The sequence below is a fragment of the Mollisia scopiformis genome (genome assembly GCF_001500285.1).
Source record: "Mollisia scopiformis unplaced genomic scaffold LY89scaffold_21, whole genome shotgun sequence".
NCBI classification, from domain to species: domain Eukaryota; kingdom Fungi; phylum Ascomycota; class Leotiomycetes; order Helotiales; family Mollisiaceae; genus Mollisia; species Mollisia scopiformis.
Genome location: NW_017263601.1, coordinates 392,983 through 410,006, shown reverse-complemented (window position 1 = coordinate 410,006; position 17,024 = coordinate 392,983). Strand labels below are relative to the sequence as shown.

The following is a 17,024-nucleotide window of genomic DNA, read 5'->3' as shown; positions in this document are numbered from 1 at the left end:
CAAAATGTTGAATTGCCGAAATGTATGAATATTGAGATACAAGATTACTTCAGTTTCTATGTAACTTTATACTAAAATCCAAGTACTTAGAAAAGCCTTGATTCAACCCATCTTATCCGCCTTCCAGGGCTAGAAGCATCTTCCACTAAGGCTGCGATTGACCCCCCTAAGCCTCCCACCCCTCCCGCTCTCCCATAGCGACATGGTGAATATTATCGATGAAACAATTGAAGATGCTTCAATTGATATCATTACTTGGGATCTTGCTGATGATCTGTGGAGCTTTCTGTTGCTTGAAGGTTCTGGCGGTTTGTGAATTGAGGGAGTGGATGTTGAATGCACATAAAGGGGGGCACAATGCTTCACAACCCGAGGTCGAGAAGAAAATGCTTTGAGATGCCCTAGCTGGATTGGAGACCAAAATCATTTGAAGTTGTCAACAAGGGAAGACACGTGATACTTATTTGAAAGGACTTCAACACATTGATCAGATACTAAAAGCGTTGCCAACTCATAAGATTCGGCTCCTTTTCTGTGTACACAACACGAGATATTATGCTTTCTTCAACTCCCCAAGCACTCCTTTAGCCCATTCCTCGTGACTCGTGGGCTTTCTCCCAATCAGCCACTCCAAAACATTCGGATTACCTTGCAATCCATGCCGATTGTAATACAGCAATAACCTCTCCAAACCATCCACCATTGCCGGATCTGCACCGTCTATCTTTCCGCCAAAGACTCTTGCCCCGAACATCGAAACAGAGGTTCCATACGGCTTTTGCTCTGCTTTAATTTCCCTTCCAAGCACGTCTCCAACTTTCTTGAGAACCTCATTATAGCTAAGAGGCTTTGTAGACACAATGTCGTACTTTGCGCGAAAGTGCTTTTCTTGCCCCTTGATCACGGTAAACGCAGCTTCTGCAAAATCTTGTAGCGAAAGGAAGGAGAATTTAATGTCAGGATTCCACATCGCTGGAAACACCAGAGCTCCTTCTCTGTTTTCTTCCATCTGTTTCAAGAACATGGGTATTGGAAGCACATCCATGAAATGAGTTGGACATAGAATCGTATACGGTAGCTCAGACTCCATCAGGTACTCTTCGACGTAGCGTTTGCAGTCATGGTTCATCAGCTTCCTCAATTGAGAATTGAGGACTGAGGAGTATATAAAGTGTTTGACTGATGGGGTGGATTTGGCTGCATCGATCATGTTGCATCCGATGGCTGTCTCGTGAGGATGGAGGGAGGGGCCGATGTGATATACGATGTTTGCGTCCTTGATAATTTCCTGGCATACTGATGGGTTTGTGAGCTCTGCCGTGCGAACATCAGCTTCTGGATATGACTTCTGGAGACGTTGTTGTGAGCTTGTAGAGTGCACTACTAAGCGAAGACGGTATGGATTCTTGGCAAGGAAGTAGATTAGTGGTGTGGCTTGCTTTCCTGAAGCGCAAGATATGACGACTATCTCTTTCGAAGACATCTTGTTGTGCTTTGTCTCTGCGATGAAGAGCGACTGTCGAACAATTGTGGGATGATATAGGGTTATTGGGCGTGGCACAGCGGAGAGTCGCATGAAGCTGACATCATACCCTATTGGTTAAGAACCCGAACTCTTATCCCCATGGACTTAAAACATGGAGTTAAGCCACTTAGCGATAGACTATGGAAATTCCTTTACGTTCCAATCTGCATAGCTGATACTCCTTTGAGTCTGAAAACGCAGGTAGAGGTTCTTCACGTGACCGCGAGCCGGAAGTTGCACTGGATTGTTTCAAGTTCATGGTGCTTCAACTTGTGGAGTTTCTGATGTAAGATCCTAGACAGAGTTGTGTTCCTAGCCAGTAATAGCTGGTAAGGGATGTCTAAAAGCTGCAGTATTGATTAGTAATCGAAAGTTGAGATCATCGCTTACGTACATTCGTTGCGAGAAGTCAATTGGTCGGATGTGATCCAACACCGATGACCAACACCGAGTCCGAGAATGTCGGCTTAACAACCCTTTCCCTTCCATTATGCCTCCTTAGACAGAAGCGACAAAGCCGACACAGTCGCTTTCCGAGCTGCCAGGCCCAGTTTACCCTACCATTGCTTTCTTCGCTATTGACGGGGCCATGGCTTCAAACGGACTTGGAGGTGTTCTTCCTCGACGTCGGAATGGCAGGCAACAAGGTGAGCTCACGCCCAAACCGTTAGTTGTATCGGGATTAAGACTTACTTGGACCCTTGCTTGCGAGCCTTGCCGTAAGTCGAAGGTTTCTTGCGATCATGCGCTACCTATCTGCGGGAGATGTCGAAAGAAGGTCACCGCAGGGTGCGTCTATCTGACAGCACCTATGACAAAGCAGGTCCCAGACACCAGAACTCTCTCCGAGCCTCTCATGGGCAACCCCCTGCCGCCTCCTACCGATACAAATACGTCTCCTGTTACGTCCAGTGTGTACAGAGACAGTTGCCCAAAGCCGAATCCTGAGTCAGGCCCATTTGTTAAGTCAGGAGGCTTCTTCGGTAGGTTGTCTGGACTCTGAATTTTACTTTAGTACACATCACGTTCAACATCGCGTTCCTCTTTTTGTTAGTCAGTTATGCTGTCCTCAATAATATGTCTGTTTATCTTGTCAATATTTTCTCAAGGGTGGGATATCCAACTGAATGCACCCAGGTCCCACAAACTTCTCGGCTGTCTTTCAGGAGCATAGCTCAAACCTTGGCGACGAAGACATACAAATCACAGCAGAATCGGAGGCATTTGGGGCTTCATATGAGAGCATCCAGTCCCAAACTTTCCTGATGCTGCCAGGAAATGAGCTACGGGGGTCTCCAAGAGTCGCTCTGGGCACCAAAGTGCTCGGTGCACTTCCCGATCAGCAAACCTGCAGGTTTCTTCTGAGCTGGTACCAAGAGAAGTGCCGTGGATATTGTTCACCCAAAGAGTCCCATGTCGCCTTGGCCAACTCTCTATGGATAACGTACACACGACAGCTCGCAGAACCACGACGTCTAGAGAGTCTCGAAGAGTTGTCATCGATTTTGTGCAAGAACGGCGAGTCAGGACTTGAAGAGTTTGAGGACTGGGATGGATGGTTTATATCATGTAGTGGCGCTAATTTGCGATGGGAGACCCTTGGTGGCGTCTTCGGTGCTCTCACGAGCGCGGTCTTGTCGTTGCCAGAACGTGATCCTTTCTTTTCTACACAGCTGGGTAAGAGGCGAAATAGGAAGGAATTTTCGATTGAGCTTAAGGACTGCGTGCAAACTTGCGTTACGTTGTCAAGTTATACGGATCTCATGAATGTTCCTATGGTTGAGTTGTTACTAACGAACTTGAGGCTTCAGACTGTGATTAGTGGGGACATCAGTAAGACTACACACACTCTAGTACCGTGCGGCACTTTTGACAAAATCTAGGCCTGGTGGTTTGGAGACAACTTGGAGACCTGGTGAGTGCCGTGACGGCTCTGGGACTTCATCGCCTCTCGCCTGGTGGGCCCATTACCTTCCTCTCTGAGATAAAGAAGCGTATATTCAACAGGACCTTTTATTTCAGTATGAGTAATTCTTTGCTCACGGGTAGACCGCCGCATTTAAGCCACCGCTTTTGTCACATCGAGCTTGCTCTTGATGTTAGTGATGAGGTGCTCATGAAAGGTGAGCAGGAGCTTCAGACGGCTATTGCCGCACTTGACTCCAATGGGTGGAATAGAGAGGGCAATATGTCTGGGAACTCTAGTACCCGGACCTTACGTTACTTGCGCCAATATTGAATGAGATTCTTGAACTGTTTCATGGAAGTCCTCAAGCTATTACAAGCGACGTTGTCAAGTAATAACTCCCTTCCATCGTGCTCTCTTGAGATGTTAACATCATAGCAGAGACTTGATGGCCAGAATTGAGCAAACTTACGACTCATTTCCTGATTACCTCAAATTCAAACTAGCAGATGTCTCGAACCCAGAGATTCCCGACCGTAAATTATGGACGCGTCTCACTCTCCGCCTCATGATGCTCGAGCACCGGTTGCTCATTGAACGTCTTGCATTCAAGCAGAATATCTTAGACGGACAATCTATGGTCGACTGCGCACGAGAAATGCTGGATCTTTCAGTCTTGATCTGGGTACAGCGTGACCGATTCATCGAACATCACCACAATTATGACTGGATGTTGATGTGCCGGGGCATTCCTGCCAGCGGCGTCCTCTGCGTCGAGTTGCTGAAGCAAACAAAACAGCCACAAGGCACTCGGATGCTCCACATACCGCGCTCAGAAGTGGTCCAAAATCTCTCCCTCCTCATCGGTTTCCTAGAATGGGTCAAACCTTCTGCTGGCAACTACCAGCTCTGTGCGAGGATAAAACACATTATTAAGAAGATTCTCGACCAAATCCTGAATCCAAATCAGCCTAGCTCTGCTCCTCCTGCGAGCCAGCAGCTGGCTACTGAATGGAATGGCTTTGATGATAGCATGCCGTATGATCCAATGGTAGATGTGGGATTTGATAATGGGATAGATGATTTGGACTGGCTGAATACAGTGGATTGGTCGAGGGGTCCTTGGGTGGATTTGCAAGACTTTTCGGGTACGATGTGGGATTGAAGAGCTGTGGGAGGAAAGGCTATTCCAGTCCAGAGCTCTCCAAAGTTGAGCAATGGGATATCAGCTATCAAATAGGAGCTCTGACATCCCGAAATGATTGTCTTGTTTTTAGTGAGAATCACCCATGAGGACTTTACACTGTCCATATTGAATATCAAGAGCACATAGTTCGCCATCATGCAACATAGTATGGATTATGAGTCCCTTTAGATAGTAAAATCGATTCTCTCAGCCAATTCTTCTTACATGTAAGCTGTTCGGGAGCGTGCTCCTCATTCGAGCGAACCTCAGAAAGGTCGGAAGTGAAAGAACACCAATGCAGGATAAGGAGATGCGCATACGCTGATGAGCGGCGGGCTTGACTTTGTCGCAGGTGTTGATAAGATTGATCGTACCCTGAATGTCGATCTCGGGCGTGCGTACGGCAGGCGCTTGAAAATGACAGGGGGTACGGACTTGTACTCCGAACTGAACTCCGACATGTAGTATAACTTCACACGCTCCAGAACATCAACAATGAATCTCAAAACACAATCCCAATTCATCTCGTTCACAGACTACAATATTCAACGAATTGTCTCGTCGTTGCAGCCCACTTTAGTAATCGCCCACAAGCTATACTTCGAAAGTCTTTACCAATCATGCATCTCGGCTATAATGTGGAGCCAGAATCCTTCTCCCAATACGAATGTGGAGGCGAGCAGGTACTCAGTCCTGTTGACTTGGACCTTTATCAGGTATGTTAAATCTACTCAAATGTCCATATACGAGACAATCAAAAGACTAACGATGATGTAAAGGAGATCCAGCAACCAACAATGATTAATTGGGAGACACCAGTAAAACATATGATGTTCGACGAGTGCTGGTTATGGCCAGATACTCCAGTATCTGTTTCTAGCTGTGATAGCTCATCACCTCGTGTATGCTGTGATTTCTTCACCTCATTCTAGCTCACGCAATTGAGAAAGAAGCTGTGTGCTAATTTAGAGCAGGACAACCAGCAACCTATGGCGATCTGGGAAGAATCGGCAAGAGCAGCCACTATTAGCAGACATGGGAGAGACTTACACCAAGACCCAATCTTGTTTCCATGGGAAGACTTGTTGCTCGACTTTGAGACAACTTCGAGTTCTCGACGGCCTGGAGGACGTCAAAGCGAGGTACGAGTCTCCAAATGTTGAAACAAAGCTTCATTGACCATTGCATACTTATTCATTGCAGAGACGAAAGCAACAGAACCGGGCCTCACAGCGCGCTTTTCGCGAGAGGCAGCGGACGCACGTTCAAGATCTTGAGGATCGACTTGCAGATCTTACAAAGCGGCATCGGGAACTTGAGCGAGCACACCAGCACCTCAACCAAAAATACCAAAGTCTTGCGAAAAGGTTCGAGAGCAACGAAGAGGTGGTAGATTCAGAGGTGTCGTTGTAGCTTATGATGCACTGAATTACATCAAGACCTAGTGGTCAGGTCAATGTTTTGTGCGTAGACTGGGGAACAAGGTAATGGAGTTAAGCGTCAAGTTCCTGGATTTTGGTTGAGATTCAATGGCTTTCTCGGTGATTTTGGAACGGCTGTCGTCGACACTTTGACTACAAACCATTCTGATGAAGAACTCCAGAAGTTTCAGTCTTTGAAGAATGCCTCTTTGATAAATGGTGAAGAACTGATCTGCATATACGTGATTTGGCTTTCAGGTTCGGAGTGGAAGAAGTGGCTCCCAACCAAATCATGACCTCACCACTGTCATGAAGCAGAGAGCGGCAGCAGTCGAAGTGAAGCAAGATCCACGTTTAGTTTTAAGGCATAGGTTCTAGCAGCACTAACAAATGCGACTAGCACTGCATCGAGAAGCAAGGCTACCGTTGAACAATCTTAACAACAGACCTGCCGGTACGTGCCAGTAAGAAAATGAAGTTGAGTTCGCAGACAGACGGGATCCATGAAGTAAAGTTATGAACTCAAGGCTGACAAGGGGCATAGATGCGTGCATTTAGAAGTAAACGGCATGAAGTTGCTAACACGATAAAATTGTTCGGCCTAAGCGACTGTACATTGCTCTCCAAAAATGTCCCAAACCTGCTCCGATAAGTTAGGTAGTCCGGAGGAAGGCTCTTGTTCTTATAGGTAAGCTTACACTTGTTGCATAACCCTCAATCTTTTTAGGCTGTTGGTCGTTAACCTTTGGCATTTGACTAAGAAGCCAGAAGCGCATATCGTACTGGCCCAGGCTCTGAAGCCCTGGACGCGCATTTAGACTTTCTCGGAGGTTATAGAAGACACGTGAAATCACCTTCATGCTTCAGCTTGCCTCTCTTCGCTTCACTTTCGTGTCAGCGCGACACCTTTCAAACGCAAACGCAATCTCTGCTATCACGTTTCGCAACAGAATTCTCACACACTGAATAGTCACTTGCGTTGTTACCTTTCTTATCCAAAAGAATAATTCGTCTTTCCACGAACTTTTCTTCACTCGACAACTACTCCTCAAGAACCCAATCGCTTTGCTCCCCACCGCAAATCGATTCGCTTTCTTGGCCGCTTCTACTACCTATTTGTCTCTGCGCTTATGATCGAACGATCTCTCCAGTCTATCGAGAGTTGAAGCGGCTGGCACATGCGCAGCCAAATCCAAAGCGAGCCAATGATAATGATATGGGAGGATTGCTCAGGGACCTGCCAGACAGCGACCTTGGTTCTGGGGCCGAAGGAGATGGGATACACCCCAAGGGATGGCCCCGAAGCTACACTCAGGATGAATTGATCCTGTTGACCTTCTTCGAGCACCAGGAACCTCGGCTTGACGGCAACGCGACTTCAGAGATCTCGACACACGGCATCAGATGGGATGGGGACAATGACTCACCGGTCCTGAACTCCAACGACCAGTGGCTCCCAGTTGGTGTCCGCACATCAGACGAATACTTGGCTGCAGCATGGTTTTACCTCTCATAAGCCCAGCCTACAATGTACCATATGTTCCCAATGGACATCAACCCGGGATATGTTGATCGATGCCTGCCATTAAAGTAAAGCGAGAATTCTCTCGCTTCTTATGACGGCATAAGAGCATGGCAGGGTGAGGAATGCGGCAAGTTCATCACGCAGCAACAACTTTCTAGATGGGGGCAGGAAGAATGCAACGCAATCTTGGCTGAGCTGCAATTGAGACATATTCGGAGAAATCTTCCTGCCTTTTCTTACTTCATTGGCAATCTCATTGTCTGTTGAGAGTTTAACAGCTTTGTCTGTTTGGCAACTAAGATCAAAGTCAAAGCACATCATGCGAGTCGGACACCAATTAGCCCCTTTTGTAGACCTGATGTGGACAGAATCGGGAAACATTCAGTAACATGCTACAGAATACAAGACTACTGCATCCTCTGGCCTACCATGATAAAGTCTCCTGAAGCGAACAACGCCAGAAGCCAAATTAACTTGTCTTCCCTCCTGGTGCCATTCTAATTCAAAATCCGTCCCTAAGCCATCAAGGAACGTAAAGCTGCTGAACCACAAACTCCGCTGCCGTCAGAGCATCCTGCGCATAATCCATATGGGCACCCAGCACCAGATCACCATGCGCACATATATCATCCCCAGTATGACAAAGCACCAACGTCTTGTAAGTTGGCACGCCTTGCACAGCGGAGCCGTAGTCTAGGTTGGAATTAGCACGTGGTCGAGGAGTGAAGGAAGTGAAACGCACATGGATCACCAAAGAGGACTGCAGAATCGACTTTTGCCATTGTAGCAGCAGGTAGTAGAGTCGCAGCTTTATGCACGACTTGGCTACCTTGTGAATAGCCCGAGATGCATAGCTTGGTACTTGGACAAGCAGTTAAGACTGCTGAAATGAGTGTAGCCCTACGACAGTCAGTCATGGTCTTCCCCTCGAAAGAGGTATCTCACATCAGCTCTGATCCAGGAATATCTCCACCCTCAAAAAACCCTGCAGTATCCGCAGCATAATCTACACCCTGAACAGCAACATTGTTCGTCCCAATAAGTGCTCTCAAGGTGTCAAAGAATGGTGGGCCGGCAAGAAATCCAACGTTCCCTGATTCTGCCGTTCCACGTGCGTATATGATCGTCACAGGCGCACATACTCCTGTGTACATCCCATTCTCATAATTTCCATAGTTTCCAAGTGTAGTCGGATCGGTAGCCAGTTGATGTTCAAAACTCCCGACGTTCTTGAATGTCTCGTTTGCGCTTGTGCCAATCGGAATACTTCTGGCTGTATTTAATAGAATTTCAGCAAGAGCGGTAGCAGCTGTTGTGTTCAAGGGAGCCGGTATGATAGTGGAAGAATTTAGAGCTTGTGGTGCTGGACGTGCAATTGCCAGCGTATACAAAGCAGTGACGATCATTAACGAATACATATCTATCAAGTGAGTATCAATGACGCAGCGCATAAGCCAACGAAGATCAATGTCGTAACCAACGAGGGCAAGTAATCATTATATGAAAAACTAGAATGAAACCCAGATGTCTATGTATCAGCTTACTACAATTAAGGCAGTTCGCAAGTTTTCGTCGGTATATGAAAGTGGAACCAGACTCCTGATTCTTGATTCTTTCGAGGTCATGCTTCATAAACATTTCACGAGCATCGAAGCTTTCCAGTGGCAGTTGAGCAATTCGGCGCATTGAAACAATCAGCTGGCTAAACAAGTAACGAATAGGAAGCAGTCCAACTCCTCGTGGTATGATGTTTCAAGCTCTCAGCGTATCTGCTCCAGATACTGCACAAGGATATGCGTGTTCGTACGAATGTCGTAGTTGACAACAAATCACAACAATGACACCACGCTTCCAGTGTTTGCCATATACGATGTTCGTGACGCATTGATTAAAGAGAGTGGATCTTTAGCAGGCTTTTCAGGTATAAGCTCGCCAAGCAGGTAGTTCTCGACCTGAAACAACCCGATTCAATATACTGATATTGGTTTGCAAGACTCGATTCGTAATGCACGTGACTGGCTAAATCGAAAGAGTCTTGGGGGTTTGTTTCAGGTCCTATTTCGCCCAACAACCCGGTGATATTAATTTGGATAAATCAGAAGCTGCTCTCCCAAGAGCAACCAACGAGAAATGCTGATCAGGGTTGAAAGACATCGAGAGATATTTCCACGTGGTGACTGCCCAGTGACACTCTCGAGAGTCAAGGCACCTCAGAGCAATAGTGCCAGCGTGATTGAGAGCCGATGAGATGTTTGCACGCATAAATGAGAGGGAAGGTTTTCGAATTGGGACCGGTTTCAGATGTACCTCGGTACCTATATTAGCACCGTCATGTGATGATGCGCAGATCAACCAAACATTACAGCTTCTCAAAATTCGAGTTCTCAAGCCGGTGCCCATGAGCTTCGGGGGTCACCTTGAGACGAGTGATTTAGTAAGCCATCCTCTCTTCTCCTTCACAATCAAATTTTATTATATTTTACATTTTCGTATAATTATCGGTAAAATCACGTGGGGCCCTTCTCCGTTTATAGCCTTTAAAATGCTTACCTAATGAGTGCGCGTGGCGCTAAGCTTAAAACTGTGTTTCCCGGGTCGGAACAATACATTAATCCGATGAAAATATAGTTTTGGGCTTAGCGCCAACTGCTGCTGCCTAAGGCTGCAGCCTGTAAAAGTCTCCATAGCTCGACCAGCTTTAAAACTAGCTTTAAAACAACGCGGCTCCGATTGCAAAGCTTAAAAATCACTATAATATAAAGACAATTAAGCTTTATCGATGCATATAATTTGCAGCTTTGTGCGACTGATAGAACTGCTGATTTTGTCGTCCAAAAGCATTGAATGTGGTGGTGCAAAGTCTAATCGCCTAAGGCACCCAAATTTTGCCTCGCCCCGACGTTCAAAAGCGAGAATTCACGAATAAGCCAATAATCGCTCGAGTTGCACAGGATTGATTAATTTAATAAAAAGAATTAAATTAATAAATAAATATTGTCACGGTTCTGGAGTCACGTGCTCGCTAAGTACTCACGTGACCGCTCACCTGTATATATGCTCTGCCTTCCGGCGCTTCTTTCCTTCCTTTCCTCTTTACCTTTAGATTCTAAGAGATAGCCTAATCGATTCCTCGTCTACGTACTTGAGTCCAACCGTGCTGTCACAAATATTATATATATATATTTTTGAATTATTATAAAGAATAAACATTTATTAACGCGTAATTGAGTAGTTAATGTGACGGCACGTACGAGAAAGCACAATGAAGGCGTCGTAGACTGCTCTATTCGAAGATACTAAGCTAAAGAAAGGAGAAGAGAGTCTCCCGGAGGGAGACGAAGGCTATTTATACATGATACGGGCACTGGTGGACCTATTCCACGTGCGTAGCATGTGACGAGTGGTTCAATGTTACGACTACGTGCACGTGAGCTCGCTGAGTCATCTCGGTGAGCTCTGGGTCACGTGGAGGAGCACTGAGGAGCGGACGGGGCTCCTAGGAACTCCTGCGCTCCGTCTCGGCCCACCACTGAGGGCAGTATATATAACTGGCACTTCTGCCATAGATAGGAGCTTCGTGCTCAACTTGATTAAGTTTTCCTAACTACAATATCATTGCCCTATCTCACTTCATTCACCATACCAACCCACGTGACCTTACCAGGGTAAGGAGAGAGTTGTGACATTCAACTCGTCACAGTTAAGCAAGCTGCGCTAATTATTCAGCTTTTATTATTAGTCTTGTTACTGTCACGGGTTAGATGCAATGAGTCAAAGCAAGAACCTGATTGTATTACAAGAAGAATTAACTAAAGAGAGAAGAGTTCTATTTTGTACGAGGAGCTCTTTTAAAAGGGGCTCTCGCTGGTTCGTAGAATGGCCCGCGCGCTTTGGCGTCGCGCAGTCATGTGCAGGCCCGCGTAGTCACGTGCAGGCTGCACTACGTAGTAGTGCAGCCAAATATCGGGTTCAACCCGTCACAGTTACGGATCACCTGAATCACTTGGTTGAGGATCACGTGATTACCTGGGTATGTGTTTTTAGCGCCAATTCCCTGGGGACGAATCAGGCTTAGAGCTTAAGCATGTTTCACTCTGGCGTATATAAGCTCTGGCTCTCCCACTCCCTTCTTCTTTCTTTACCTTTAGATTCTAATAGATAGCCAATCGAATCTTCGTCTACGTACTGAGCTCTCTACCGTCCTGTCACAAGTCTCGCATTTTACAGTTTCCTTATTCTCATTGTTCGTTCACATAATCTATTTCGAGATCTTCCCAGAACGGCGCTACCATGGCGACCAACGATGAAACCACTCGCATCCGATCCCAGATCGAGGCCCAGGAGTCACTCATCTCTAGCATATGCCGGATTGGAGGAGCCCCAAGCCTCTCTCTCGGAGTGATTCATGGCGGCAAGGAGATATATTCCAACCACTTCGGACATCGCGATATCCAAGCTGGCGAAGCGAGCGACGGCAATACGACCTATTTCGTCGGATCCATAACCAAAGCAATGGTATCAGCCTTGACGGGTATATACGTCGAGAAAGCCTTGTTAGATTGGACGACGCCGGTCTCTCACATTCTCCCAGAGCTTGTCGGGAAAATGGATGGCAGAGGGTCCGTTATGACACTGTCTGACCTGCTTTCTCACTGAGTTGGTATGTCGCGCAACGATGCACTCTGGCTGCAATCCACGGGGAACATTCTCCTCTCGAAATCAAGGGGTATTGATACTTGGTCTGCTCAACCCCTCGTGCGGGATTTCCGGACGGATTACTTGTACAACAACTTTGGATACGAGATCACCTGTCGAGTAATTGAGAAAGTGACTGGCAAGACCCTTGGCACGAATCTCAAGGAGCAGATCTATGAGCCCCTCGGCATGAGTCGCACATCTCTCAATGAGGCATTTCCAAGCGATTCAAACTTCGCCAAAGCATACTTCGCCTTAGATGACGGTTCTCCTTTCGAATTTCCAATTCCGACTATCTCAGACAAGACTTTCATGTCAGGTGCCGGCTCGGTACGCAGTTGCACGAATGACATGATGCTTTTCTACAAGAACTTCATGCACGCTACAAATGATCAGTTCGCAAAGAAGAGTACAAACACGGTTTGCTCCCCGTTCAAGCAGTTGCTTAACATTCTTCGACCGCACAACCAACTTACCACCCATCTCCCTCCGCGAGCAATCCTGCGCCTTGGGCTGGGCCCGCGCAGAGCTTCCAGGCACGCTTGGTGTCTTCAACTACAACAAGTATCTTGTGCCAGCCATGCCGGTCATAGGCCAAGCGGCGGCGTCTAGACTGGTGGTTTATCATGGTGGGAGCATGCAAGGTTTCACATCAGCGGTGTACCTCCTCCCAGAGACTGAGACTGCTATATTCGCCTTGCAGAATTTGACTGGGCTATGCGATCCTTGTGACTGGATGCCACAACTTCTGATCGAGACGATTTTCGGAGCCCCAAATATCAGAGTCGATTTTGAGCATCTTGCTAAAATCGCCGCTAAAACGGGTGCAGGCCTCGCAGACCGGATACAGAGTCAGTTAGAGCAAGCACGTGAGCCGGGTACCAAGCCCCGAGACCTTGTCACTTACGTTGGAAAATATTGGAATAGTCAAGAGTTTTTACATCAGTGTCTTTATTCAAGAGGATGGCGGTCTGTACATGTGCTTTCAAGATGTACAGAACGAGACCTACAGACTGCGGCACTATCATTATGATGTCTTTATATGGAACGAATCCCATAATGAAACAGCGAAGCGCGGGAGGTTCCAAACCCGTCCGGTTGTATCCTACGAAATCGGTTTCGAGTCGGCCGGTCAGACAGAGGATGGTAGGATTGATCGTCTGCGCTGGATCTTTGACGAGACTCACCCTACTCCTGGTACTTTCATACGAGAGACGGATGTTCATGGGAGAATATGACTTATGCCATACTCCGAGTGCTAGGGAAGATAAAGAAAGCGTATAGAGATCTCAACTGGTTCGAAGTACCAAGGTTCAGTTCACTCTGTTCAAGATGGTTTCAGATATGGAATTAAGCCTTAATGCTACCAAACGCTCATTACATGATGCGCGGCCCTCGAATGGAACTTTCCTTACCCGTTGCTCGTAGTCTCATTCCTTACCTCGTTAGTTATGAACATACAAGACTAGCTTATCAAAAAGAGAATAGTCTTTCTCGATGTCGGGATTCCTTTTCGTTCCCGTGATTCTCTCTTGGTATTGCCACGCTTCAGTGAGAAGGCGGGACGCTTCCATTGCCTCACCCAGATCCGACTTCACCAAGGAAAAATGGAACAGAGATCGGGCAAGCTCCCTGTCGGCATTGAAGGACTCATCGAAAATAGTGATAGCGTGCTGCAGGACGTTCCCTGCCGACTGGTGGTCTCCAGCTTCATGTAGGAGAACACCAACCTTGTGTAAGGACGTGCCTGTGATGTAGTGATCACCGCACAATTGAGTTCGTACCTTCAGTGTTCGAGTATGATACTGAAATGCCATCCTTCGCTCCTCAGCGCCTTCGATGCCTTTTTTCTGTGCGAGAGCCAGGTACGTGTTTCCAATTCCATACAAGAACAGCGCCCCCCGCTGGCTGTCCTCTTGTATCAACCCTCCGGCGAACTCATCCCCTTGTAAGAACTGGAGCCGCAGGGCTTCTTCTGGGCGTCCCATCATAATGAGCAGTCTGGATAGATTATGGCCGACATGGACTTGCCAATCCTTCCCAGCAGGACCAGGTATAGCGTTTGCGACCCGCAGTGCCTCGCTGAACAGCTGCTCACTCCGGGCGTAGTCCCCTAAGTCGGTGCGCGCACACCCAAGATCAGACAGTGCCGTTGCAAGCAGCCAGTCATTGGGTTCTGCACGCTTGCGGTAGCAATCCACAACTTGAGAGAACTTCTCTGCAGCGTGTGGAACCTGATCGCACTCCAAGCACACACAGCCATAGGCTGTAAGTAGCTTGGCGAAGAAAGGATCGCTGTCACCATTCCTGGCGCAAATACCCCGGGCTGTCTGAAGAAGAGGGAAAGTAAGCTCCGACATGCGTCGTTCGAAGAGGTACCACGATGCGTAGAAAAACAAGCGGATAACTCCCACTCGAGGCTTGATATATGGCGAGTCCCTGCAGCGAGTCTCCAGAGCAAGAACACGTGGAAGATACAACGAGCATTGAGGCCAAAGAGCGTTCATTCTGAAAGGATTGTCATTATTCACGGGCCAGGCTCCGAGTAGGACTTCAAGAGCGTCACCAAATAACTGATTCTGTTCATCTTCGTTCAGCTGGTGGAATACAGTCTCCTGAATCAACCTGTGGATAGACAAGCTTCGAGCGTTAGTCGTGGTATATCCAGCCGTCGCTCCGGTGTTCCCCTTGGTAACCAGTCCCCGCGAGATCAGCTCGTGTAGTGCATTGAAATATGGGAGTCCGCGGCGGAGGAAACTCAATACATCACTTTCCTTGGCACCTTCCCAGAGCAGTACTTCTGGGACTCCATCCGGGTCGAAATATGATAGAATTCGCAGAAGCTTCAGGCAATTCGTGCTTAATCTGGTGATTGAAACTTGCCAGACGGTGGCAAGGGAATGTTCATAGAACAAATTGGTAGTTGATACTTCCAGATCCCAAAGACCCTGGTTGGACTGTTGTGAAGCTGCATATAAATCTTCGAACTCCTCCAGGGTGCAGTCATGTTCCACGATGAAGCTCGACACATGGACAATCGCAAGCGGAAGATAACCTGAGAAGGAGGTCGAGTATTAGCAGAGTTTGGAATATCAAATGTTGGGCCGGGTTGTGCCGTACGAAGACCTACCTAATTCTTTAACAATTCTCCTTATCAGAGCAGGGTCGTGTGGATCGGTGAAGCCAGCTTCAGCGCGGCTAGTCAGCAGAGAAACGAAGCAGGTCTCCCCTTCCAGAGGAGAAAAAGGAGGTACGTGAATTCCAGCGCTTGCGACCCTTGCCGAAGCTGGGTCTCGACTGGTGATAATGATGCAACCTTGGTTGCCCGGGGGCCAGAAGGGCTTTAGCACACTCAAGTCGTCCGCGTTGTCGCATACAATGAGCCAGTGATCTTTAGTCTCGCCAAGCCAGGTCTTCAGCACCGTCGTCACTGCGTCGACATCTTTCTGTGAATCCTCTGGCTCCAGCTGTAAGCGTTTGGCGGCATTGACATATGATTACGCTAGCTTCTGGTGCGTGTCTGCTTGCATCCAGAAGACCGCAGGAAACTGCTCGAGGTGGTCATAGATATACTTCAGCGCAATCTGGGTTTTCCCTACTCCACCGAGACCAGAAATGGCGAAAGAAGATCGCTCATTCCTGGAAACAACCAGGTGAGCCTTGATCTTGTCAAGAATCTCTTGTCTTCCGTGAAAATGTGAGTTGGCGGAGTATGGAATGTCCCGACACGGCAGCTGAGATGTTGGCCTCGCCTGAATAGCCATTTGCGAAAGGAGAAAATGGATTTCCTTGTGTCGTTTGTTCTGGAGGATTGCATTCGCTGCAATAACCCTCTTCTGGACAACTTCCTTCTGTGTCTCGATATCTTTGAGGGCACGATTGATGGCGATCGGAGCCGGCAGGAGTCCAATGTGATGGGTCCCTAGAACATAGATTCAAATATTAGCACCCACAGACCCAAAGGCGCATGTATCAAAGCACAGACAGACTAAATACATGAAGAACAACCTTTAATTCTGTCCAGGATAGCCAAAAATAGATCAATGACTTTGCAATAGAATTGAATCATGGCAGTCTCCACATCAGCCATGTCTGGAAATACTTCTTCATAGTCGTTGAATTGGGGAATCGACGACGATATATCTTCGATAGCTTGCAGAAAAAGAGCTCTAGTCTCAGAATTGACGATTGATCGCTGTATGTTGCTGCCATTGGTAAGCAGCTCGTGGGCAATAGCCCAGACATAAGGGAAGCGGTGCGGACCTCATGAATCAGAGACACGCTAATCCAAACCACATTCGAAACTTCTGGAATTGAAGTGGTGAAGATGGCCAAAAGCTTTGTCAAGCGTTTGATACCCTCAATGGTGGCATTGGGAGTACTATTGTTCGCTGATGAAGGCGATTGTTGCCGCACCTTGGTTGATAGTGAGACGGCGATTTGACCTGGATCAGAGGGGGTGCATTTTGAAAATATTCTCGATCCTCAATACTCAATTTGCTTTGGTACTCCAAGAGAGCTTTCTCCCAGATCTTGTTATTAGCGGACGCCGCCATTCTCCTCCGAACACAGGCCCAGAACAAACCAGAAATATAATGGTCGTAAATTTTTGGGGATGAGTTGATCTGTTCAGTCAGGCTTGCTCAAGCGGTCAATGCACGCCTAAGGGTCAGTCTAACTCAGCCTTCGATCACGTGGGGCGGCCCCCTCCCCTCCCGGCTCTTCAATTCCGAAGCTTGCGGAGGACTATTCCCGGCTATTGTATA

General features: G+C 47.5%; 6 protein-coding genes across 6 annotated transcripts; 3 read left to right on the top strand and 3 right to left on the bottom strand.

Moving 5' to 3' along the window:
• Positions 1-553: 553 nt before the first annotated feature.
• LY89DRAFT_593203 (NAD(P)-binding protein) lies at positions 554-1,483 on the bottom strand (the record flags this gene model as incomplete). Its single annotated transcript, XM_018209736.1, has 1 exon — positions 554-1,483. The coding sequence occupies one exon, from the start codon at positions 1,481-1,483 to the stop codon at positions 554-556; it is 930 nt and encodes a 309-aa protein (XP_018066740.1).
• Positions 1,484-2,336: 853 nt separating this feature from the next.
• On the top strand, positions 2,337-4,596 carry LY89DRAFT_738173 (uncharacterized protein; the record flags this gene model as incomplete). The annotated part of the gene is made up of 4 exons (XM_018220340.1): positions 2,337-2,508; positions 2,663-3,358; positions 3,409-3,715; positions 3,873-4,596. 4 exons carry the CDS (start codon positions 2,337-2,339, stop codon positions 4,594-4,596), a joined length of 1,899 nt encoding a protein of 632 aa, XP_018066739.1.
• A 539-nt stretch (positions 4,597-5,135) lies between these two features.
• LY89DRAFT_785758 (uncharacterized protein) lies at positions 5,136-6,304 on the top strand. Its single transcript, XM_018222918.1, has 4 exons — positions 5,136-5,333; positions 5,397-5,519; positions 5,592-5,759; positions 5,821-6,304. Exons 1-4 carry the CDS (start codon positions 5,238-5,240, stop codon positions 6,028-6,030), a joined length of 597 nt encoding a protein of 198 aa, XP_018066738.1. The 5' UTR covers positions 5,136-5,237; the 3' UTR covers positions 6,031-6,304.
• Positions 6,305-8,086: 1,782 nt separating this feature from the next.
• On the bottom strand, positions 8,087-8,717 carry LY89DRAFT_593083 (carbohydrate esterase family 5 protein; the record flags this gene model as incomplete). The annotated part of the gene is made up of 3 exons (XM_018209729.1): positions 8,087-8,256; positions 8,306-8,463; positions 8,509-8,717. 3 exons carry the CDS (start codon positions 8,715-8,717, stop codon positions 8,087-8,089), a joined length of 537 nt encoding a protein of 178 aa, XP_018066737.1.
• A 3,136-nt stretch (positions 8,718-11,853) lies between these two features.
• Positions 11,854-13,722, top strand: LY89DRAFT_785756 (putative D-aminoacylase; the record flags this gene model as incomplete). The annotated part of the gene is made up of 4 exons (XM_018222917.1): positions 11,854-12,182; positions 12,288-12,653; positions 12,700-13,127; positions 13,186-13,722. The coding sequence occupies 4 exons, from the start codon at positions 11,854-11,856 to the stop codon at positions 13,494-13,496; spliced, it is 1,434 nt and encodes a 477-aa protein (XP_018066736.1). The 3' UTR covers positions 13,497-13,722.
• LY89DRAFT_709615 (uncharacterized protein) lies at positions 13,704-16,814 on the bottom strand (the record flags this gene model as incomplete). Its single annotated transcript, XM_018217771.1, has 7 exons — positions 13,704-14,837; positions 14,955-15,313; positions 15,389-15,725; positions 15,798-16,180; positions 16,255-16,463; positions 16,502-16,703; positions 16,751-16,814. 7 exons carry the CDS (start codon positions 16,812-16,814, stop codon positions 13,704-13,706), a joined length of 2,688 nt encoding a protein of 895 aa, XP_018066735.1.
• Positions 16,815-17,024: the final 210 nt, after the last annotated feature.

Bases quoted from the DNA above. Each gene is read 5' to 3' on its own strand.
- LY89DRAFT_785758 (XM_018222918.1), top strand. From the start codon at position 5,238: ATGCATCTCGGCTATAATGTGGAGCCAGAATCCTTCTCCCAATACGAA. The intron at 5,520-5,591 runs GTATGCTGTGAT...AATTTAGAGCAG, and splicing joins GTGATAGCTCATCACCTCGT to GACAACCAGCAACCTATGGC. The intron at 5,760-5,820 runs GTACGAGTCTCC...TATTCATTGCAG, and splicing joins CTGGAGGACGTCAAAGCGAG to AGACGAAAGCAACAGAACCG.